Source organism: Lactuca virosa, chromosome 3, assembly GCF_052849685.1.
Source record: "Lactuca virosa cultivar CGN04683 chromosome 3, Lactuca_virosa_CGN04683_v6, whole genome shotgun sequence".
In the NCBI taxonomy this organism is placed as follows: domain Eukaryota; kingdom Viridiplantae; phylum Streptophyta; class Magnoliopsida; order Asterales; family Asteraceae; genus Lactuca; species Lactuca virosa.
In genome coordinates, this window is record NC_136428.1 from 321,655,814 (window position 1) to 321,664,914 (window position 9,101).

Consider the following 9,101-nt stretch of genomic DNA (forward strand, 5'->3'; position numbering starts at 1 on the left):
GATTTTGATTATACGATGTGTGAATTTTTCATCTAAAAAAATGCAAGTTGTTGAATATTTTTTAGAATTTTTAAAAGTAGATGATACTTCTGGTTTGGGACTTTTGAATGAATTATTAGATGCATTGAAATGGTTAGATCTTAATGTGGATGATATAAGGGGTCAAGGTTATGATAATGGGTCTAATATGAAAGGAAAACACCAAGGGGTTCAAAAAAGAATGCTTGAAATTAATCATAGAGCTTTATATATGCCTTGTGCTTGCCATAGTCTTAACCTTACGCTTAGTGATATGGCACTTTCTTGTGAAAAAGTTGTTTCATTTTTTGGAATCGTGCAACGCCTTTATACATTATTTTCTAGTTCTACTGAAAGATGGAAAATATTGTTAGATAATGTTCAAACTTTAACCTTAAAATCATTATCTAATACTCGTTGGGAAAGTAGGATTAAAAGTATAAAAGCAATTAGATTTCAAGCTCCTCAAATAAAAGTTGCTTTGCTAAAATTAAGTAAAGCATGTGATGACCCAAAGTAAAAAAGTGAAGCTAAAAGATTACTTAAATCTTTTGGGAAATTTGAATTTTTAATTGGTATGGTTATTTGGTATGAAGTTTTATTTGCCATAAATATTGTAAGTAAAAAGTTGCAATCTAAATCTATTTGTATTGACACTACTATTAACCAAATAGAAAATATTATGAAGTTTTTTGAAAAATATAGAAATGAAGGTTTTACATCAAGTATGAATATTGCTAAAACTATTGCACTTGATATGGGTGTAGAGCCAACATTTCCATCAAAACGTCGTATTGTTAGAAAAAAGCAATTTGATGAAAGTGATCATGAAGAAGAAACACAATCGGTTGAAGAGTATTTAAAAGTTAATTATTTTTTGGTTGTTGTGGATATGGCAATTGTTTCATTAAAAAATAGATTTGAACAATTAAAAAACTTTGAAAGTATTTTTGGGTTTTTAAATGATTCAAAGATATTAACTTCATTAAGTGAAAGTGAACTTAAAGAAAGTTGTATAAAGTTTGCTACTACTTTTTCTAAAGATAATGTTTCTGATATGGATTCAAGTGAACTTTTTTCAGAATTGAAAGTGTTGAAAATGACTTTACCTAATGATATAATTTCTGCTGTTGAAATTTTGGATTATGTTAAAGCTGTTGATTGTTACCCAAATACTTTTATTGCATATAGCATTTTGTTAACCATTCCTGTCACTGTTACATGTGCAGAGAGAAGTTTTTCAAAGTTAAAGTTATTGAAGAATTATCTAAGATCGTCGATGTCGCAAGAAAGGTTGAACGGATTGCCAATGTTATGTATAGAGAAAGACATGTTAGATAAAATTGATTTGGATAACATTATTAATGATGTTGCATCTAGAAAGGCTAGGAGAAATAATTTCTTGTAAATTAGTTGTTTTTGTAATGTTGTGACCATATTTGTGTTTTTTTGATATTAATAATGAATTTTGTGAATTTTATAGCATTCGATTTCGAATTAATTTTTATTATATTTATGACTTTGGGGGGCCCATTTTTTATTTTTGCCCTGGGCCCACAATATCTTTGGACCGGCCTTGCGTTTATGTACAAAGAGAATTATGTATTTATGTTGCGGCTTGTACCACTCACAGCCTCTACCAATCCCTCAACCGAAAAGAGTGCAGATGAATCATGGACCACCAGAGCAGCTATGCCTCATTCTTTAGATTTATGTGTGTTATTTCGTACATTTTCCTTAGTGTAAGTATGTTATCATTTAAGTTTGATTTTAGATATGGATTTCCAACGATTCCATGTTTGCGTTTTCAGATATATATTTTCAATGGTTTTATGTTTAAATCTTTTACATGTTAAGTTTGAATAAATGTTGTATATTTAAGGTGTTTACATAAATTGAAACTATGAAAAACAATAGGTAAAATCCTTTAATCATAATATTATTCGATTAAATGAGCACAAATATGGGTTTAATTGATTTTTAATCTAAACTATCAAATCAGTAAGTGAGTTTTTAAAGGTAGTTATGTTTGTTTGATTCAGTTTTGTTTATGAGTGTTTTTAGATTTACATTTCAGTTTTGTTAATATATATATATATATATATATATATATATATATATATATAGATATATATATATATATATATATATATATATATATATATATGGAAAAGTTCAATAGACGCCATAATTATTGGTTCTTCAAGGAACCAAATCTTTTTTTCAATTTCTAGAGCTTATTCTTTATCGAAAAAAAAATCTAAAAATATCTAAATTCATATATTAACATTGTGAATGTGAAAAATATTTTTCGGATTCACTGTGTGAATCCAGATTCACATTGTGAATTTTCAAAGATTCACATTGTGAATTTGACGTAAAAAATAAATTAAAAAAAATCGAATTTGATATCATTGGAAAATGGATAAAAAGTTATGAATTTATGTATTTTTAGTTTTTTTTTTTTTGATAAAAAATAAGTTCTAAAAGTTGGAAAAAAAAATTGGTTTATTGGTCCATTGGTTAATTATGGTTCTCTATTGAACCCCACCCTATATATATATATATATATATATATATATATATATATATATATATATATATATATATATATATATATATATATATATATATATCTTTTCTTTTTTAGTTAGACTTTTCAATGTGATAATAATTTATTAGCTGGAAAGCATGATGTTTTAGGATACAATCATAACTTCATTGATTTATCCAACAAATTGTGCTTATTATGCTATAAATTATATATATTTTTAACTTGTATTATAAGATAAAATGGTCATCACATATCCAGAACTATGATTTATGATTTATATTTTCAATTAACAAAGTTCGCCCATGTTATGCTACACATGGATTTTGTTCGACTAGAATAAAAAAATTGTATTTTGAATGATAAAACTTATAGACAATCCATAATACAAATCATGATCTATACCTATTTTTTGTTAACGCTGCAAAATATGTCAACTCATGTAGAGTTATGAGAAAAAAACAATGATAATCTATACATTAAGGTGCACATTAATGACGATGAATGTGACTGCTCGATAGCAAAAAAATGTGTTGTCTTAAATGAAGCAATAGTATAATTATTTGTTGGGCAAGATAACTTCATTTTCTTTGGACTCTTATTTAATTCTTTTAGGTGTTTTTTTACATATTTTAATTGCATATAATCATATATGAAAGTTTATCAGTTTTTTATACATATTTTAGTTTCATATAATAATATTAAAGATTTAAATTTTATCATGTATATGTTTATATAAAATTATGGATGTAATTTTTATTAACATGAAAGAAGAAAACACATATAATATAATTTTTATTTACTTTTCATTATCATCAAGACATCAACCCTATATCGTGGAATAATTTAGAAAAAAATATGGTTAATTTCTAATTATTGTTCAAACAATCGTTTTGACCGTATGCAAAACCCAGGATACAAAAAACTAAAAGCCTAAATGTCACACCTCCGAACCAGACGGCGGAAACGTCCGAGGGCTCGTGTGACTTAAATTGAAATATCATCACAATGAATATATATATGAAACATAACACATGCATCACCAACCATTACATAGTACAACTGGCATTGTTTACATCAAGTACAAGTTTTACATTACATGATTTCGAAATATAAAGTGTTTGGTGATTAGCAACTACAAAAGAAACTTTCATCACACTGGATGCCTCCTTGTCTAACGATTACCTAAGAATACAAGTTATTTTGAAAACGGTCAACATATATAATGTTGGTGAGTTCATAAGTGTGTTTGATGTGAAACAGTTTATGTCATTTGAAAAACCCAGAAAATCCGATATTTTCTGTATTAAAACTTTTCTTGAAAATGTAGTGATGGTCCTGTAAGTATGTGCGTGAGTGATTTCAATACGTGAATAAATGAGACGTTTTACATTATAGTTTTTGAAAGTACAAATGAGTAAGATTTGTTTCCCCGGAAAACCCGATGTTTTCCGATATAAAGTTATGATAGTTTCGCTTTATTGAATCGTTACATCGAATGAATATGATTTCTCTTGATTAATGATGTCGGATTTCTACGTGAGTCGTTATAACCATGCATGATAATGACTAGTTCGTCTGTCTTGTCATTCTAATGAACACCGAAATTTGATCTTAAGACTTTGTCACCCTAGACTGGCCGAGTCTAACTGTAGCGAACAGCTTAGGTGTGGGGGAGTCACCACCGTATAGATCTATACACAAACTCTCGCTCTCCCTCCAGGAGACTTTGATTACAACTACAGACTACGACCGACACCTATTGGTGTCACCCGTTATTACTCACTCAATCCACATGAATTTGATTAACCTTGATTAAGGATCTAATTTTTATTTTACTTGAAGAGGTGATAAACCTAACAGACGAGGAAAAGAGGACTGTTAGGCCCTACTAATTTCGTATGTTATTTATGGCTGTCGAGTATACGAAAAGCACGTTGGCCCATTTCACATACGATTTATTTGGACCATACTAGTAATACTAATGGGCCACTGAGGCCCAATAGCATGTAAAAACCATTGAGGGTCCCTTAACCATGTAAATGGGTCGCAGGAGGCCCAATAACATGTATTAATTATGTTGGGCCCAAAAGCCATGTTAATGATCCACGAATGCCCATTAAGCATGATTTGAATCTCTCAAGCCCAACCATTTGAACGTTTACTTGTTTTGCATAGAATTAATGTTGCGAGTTGTTTAATCGATATGTCGTATAAATCACGCATTTGTTTTATAACGATTTATAGATTTATAAAATAGGTATTTTTCTATTTACAACCCATAAGTTATAAAGTTTTGTATATTTTGACCCAATTATTATTGTTATCAACATAATTGACCAAAAACATCAGTTTGACCTATTCCGCCCCTTATTTTGTAAAGTTGGCAATTTTGCCCTTTTTATAAAAAAAATGACATTTTAGGTCCTTGAACCCTTTTTCTTGACATCTTTGACCCAAACACTTATTTAAATAATGTTTTAAGCCCAAAAGTAAATTTTAGAAAGTTTCAACCCTTTAGTTAAAAGATTTGCATTTTTGTCCACATTTTTCGCAATTTTTAAACTTTTTACCCAAAATCCAAAATCTTTGTATTTTCAATCCTTTTTAACAAATATGATCATTTCAAACCCCAAAAATATATTTATTTACCTTTCTACCCACTGTTTTGAGAACTTTACCATTTCAGCCCCCTTAAATCCATTTTTTTCGCAACTTTGGGCCTATGGGCCGAAAAGCCCAAAATTTAGCCCAATAAGCCCCAAATTTCATTTTTAGTCCTTTGAAAAACATAATGTTCATAGAAATTTACATTTTAACTGTTTTGACATTTTGAACCTTGTAAAAACCGTAAATGACAACTACTTCCCAAACTTTTGTTTATTTGACAAAAATAGCCCAATAATGAGTTTTATGTTGTAGTGTGATATTTTAAGGCTTGTATATTAGTTTATCTTGACATGTTAAGTTAAATATGACCTAGATTACATATTTTTCCTTCTTGAACTATAGATCTCGAAATATCTTTCATTTGTAGCATACATATACCACAAAAACATAAGAAATCACACATAAGATACAAATACACATAGATCTTCACATTTTACTTGCATTCTCCCCCATAAAACATATGAAAACCGAAAATAGAGGGGTATGAACTCATCTTTGATTGTTGTTTTCGATTTGAAGAGAGATATGGAAGAGTTTGATGCTATTCTCGGCCCTAGCAAGCTTTTCTTGGGTGGATCTCGAACTTAGTATGTTTCTAGGAGTATGATCATGAATTTAAAGTGGTAAGAAGAGTGAATGAGTGTAGAAACGAAATATGTTTGCAAGATCTTACCACTAGAGTGTAGCTTGGAGTGATTTTTGGATGAAATCTCCTTGAAATGCTTCTAATTCTCGAAAAGTCTTGATGAGAGGGGAGGGATGTTCTTGAATGTTTTACTTAGAGAGAGTATGAAGTGTTTTGTGTGTGTGTGTTGATTCTCGGCCGCAAGTAATAGGAAGAAGAAGAGAGAGAGTTGAGGTGACCATTATAGATGCATGTTGGTCCATGCATGGAAGTATGAGGTGTAATAGTGAGGTGGCAACCTTAAAAGTCAACTCTTCCCCCTTTCTTTTGTAGTTGGGCCGAATTCTTGGACTTAGGAGGAAGGAAGTAGTTTATCTTGGGCCATTGTTTGATTTTGTTTGAAACCATGAGCCTATTAAGTAGGTTTTCGGCCCATTGGGCTTTTAGAGGTGGTTCACAGCCCAATGTGCATAAAAGAATTGATTTATGGTCCATTTGAAGGTTCTAAGCCCAACATAGTCAAATTGGAGGCTTATTGGCCCATTAGGCCCAATAAGAAAACCCTAGTCCATAATGGACTTAAGCCGGGATTTTTAGGGTTTCCAATCTTTTGTTGAATATTTGAAGTGTTTTATAGAGTGTTTGATGGAATTTTGTTGTGATTGATTAAGCATCATGCATACTTTCAAGTTTTAGTTACAATGTTATCCTTGTTTAATGTTTACGAAGCATTAGAATTCCTAGTTGTGACATCATCCCCCCGTTAGAGTGAATTTCGTCCCGAAATTCTTTTCGAATGCTAGAGTTGAGAATGCGAGAATAGGTGAGGGTACTTTTGCTTCATCTGGTCTTCACGTTCCCAAGTGAATTCCGGTCCACGCTTTGCGTTCCACCGAACCTTCACTATTGGAATGTGACTTTGCTTAGTACGCTTCACCTCCCCGTCCATGATCTCGACGGGTTCCTCGATGAACAGGAGATTCTCGTTGATTTCGATTTCTTCTAACGGAATGACGAGAGTTTTGTCAGATAAGCACTTCTTCAAATTGGAAACATGAAACACGGGGTGCACACTGCTGAGTTCGGCAGGTAGTTGCAGTCTATAAGCCACCGGACCGATTCGGGCAAGAATCTCGAAGGGTCCAATGTACCGTGGGTTTAGTTTTCCCCGTTTCCCAAAACGGATCACCCTTTCCAGGGGGAGACCTTTAACAACACTCGATCCCCGACTTTAAATTCCAAGGGCTTTCGCCGCTTGTCGGCGTAGCTCTTCTGTCGGTCGCGTGATGCTTGAAGTCGAGCTTTGATTTGAACTATTTTCTCTGTCGTTTCGCGTATGATTTCTGGTCCTGTTAATGCATTGCTTGGTGTCTGCCCTCTTTCCAGCTGAGTGTCGCCTACCTCTGTACAGCACAACGGTGATCTACATTTACGACCATATAATGCTTCGAAAGGAGCATCTTTGATGCTTGCATGATAACTGTTGTTGTATGAAAACTCAATTAAAGGTAAGTGGGTATCCCACGACCTTCCAAAGTCTATCACACATGCTCGAAGCATATCCTCCAGCGTTTGAATGGTTCGCTCACTTTGACCATCCGTCTGTGGGTGGTAAGCAGTGCTCATGTCGAGTTGTGTCCCCATAGCCTTCTGTAGCGATTGCCAAAAGCGTGAAGTGAACCTACTATCTCGATCTGAGATGATAGATATTGGTACTCCATGGAGTCTCACAATTTCCTTGATGTAGATTCTTGTTAGTCGCTCCATCTTGTATGTCTCCTTTATTGGCAGGAAATGGGCGGATTTTGTCAACCTGTCGACTATCACCCATATGGTATCCAATCCATCTGTTGTCTTGGGTAATTTGATCACAAAGTCCATAGTAATCCTTTCCCATTTCCACTCGGGTATTACCGGCTGTTGTAATAGTCCCGAGGTCTTTTGATACTCTACCTTTACTTTAGCACAAGTGAGGCACTTGCTAACGTATGTGGCAATCTCTGCCTTCATGTTAGGCCACCAATAGTATTGCTTGACATCGAGGTACATTTTATCTGACCCTGGATGGATGGAGTATCGTGTCTTATGAGCTTCATTCATGACTACTTCTCTGAATCCCCCAAGTTTAGGGACCCAAATTCGGTTCATGAAATAATATGTTCCATCCTCCTTGACTTCGAAGTTCTTTTCCATTCCACGTAACGCTTCGCTCGTTCGGTTTTCTGTCTTCATGGCGTCGAACTGGGCTGCTTTGATTTGTGAGGAAAGATGGGATTGGTTGGTTATTGAAAGAGTCTTCACACGACGATTGGAGTATTCTTTCCGACTCAAGGCATCAGCTACCACATTAGCCTTGCCTGGGTGGTACTTGATTTCACACTCATAATCGTTTAGCAGCTCAACCCATCTTCACTGCCTCATATATAACTCCTTTTGATTTAAAATGTGCTAGAGACTCTTGTGGTCGGTGAAAATGGTGCATTTGGTACCATAAAGGTAGTGCCTCCAAATTTTCAAGGCGAAGACCACAGCTCCCAATTCGAGATCATGGGTGGTATAATTCACCTCATGTGTTTTTAGTTGTCGGGATGCATAAGCTATCACCTTCCCACGCTGCATGAGTACACAGCCTAAAACCTGATTCGAAGCATCGCAGTAAACTACGAAGTCCTCTATTCCCTCTGGTAGTGATAATACTGGTGCACTACAGAGAGCTTGCTTCAGAGTTCGGAAGACAACCTTCTGCTTTTCCGTCCATTCAAATGGTACACCCTTCTGTGTAAGCATGGTGAGTGGCTTGGCTGTTTTGGAGAAGTTCTTAATGAATCTCCTGTAATAGCCTGCGGGACCTAAAAATTGACAAATTTTTGTGGGTGTCGCTGGGACTGCCCATCCTTCAATGGCTTTTATCTTAGAAGGGTCCACATGTATCCCTTCTTGGACGACAACATGACCTAAAATGTTTATGCTTCAGAGCCAGAACTCGCATTTAGAGAGTTTTGCGTATAACTTTTCAGTTCGTAGGGTTTCCATGATTTGCCGGAGATGTCGGCCATGCTCCTCTTCGCTTCGAGAATAGACTAGAATATCGTCGATGAAAACGATGACAAAGTTGTCGAGCAATGGTCGGCAGACTCGATTCATCAGGTCCATGAATGCGGCAGGGGCATTCGTTAGACCGAAGGGCATTACAACGAATTCGTAATGTCCATAGCGGGTTCGGAAAGCGGTTTTGGG

General features: G+C 34.3%; 1 protein-coding gene across 1 annotated transcript in view; it reads left to right on the forward strand.

Moving 5' to 3' along the window:
- Positions 1–1,426, forward strand: part of LOC145164734 (uncharacterized) — a 28,070-nt gene extending 26,644 nt beyond the window's left edge. Inside the window, exons 2-3 of the mRNA XM_079083427.1 lie at positions 66–167; positions 615–1,426. Coding sequence (XP_078939553.1) covers positions 66–167; positions 615–1,426 — 914 coding nt within the window. The remainder of the gene's footprint in view (positions 1–65; positions 168–614) is intronic.
- The last annotated feature ends 7,675 nt before the right edge of the window (positions 1,427–9,101 follow it).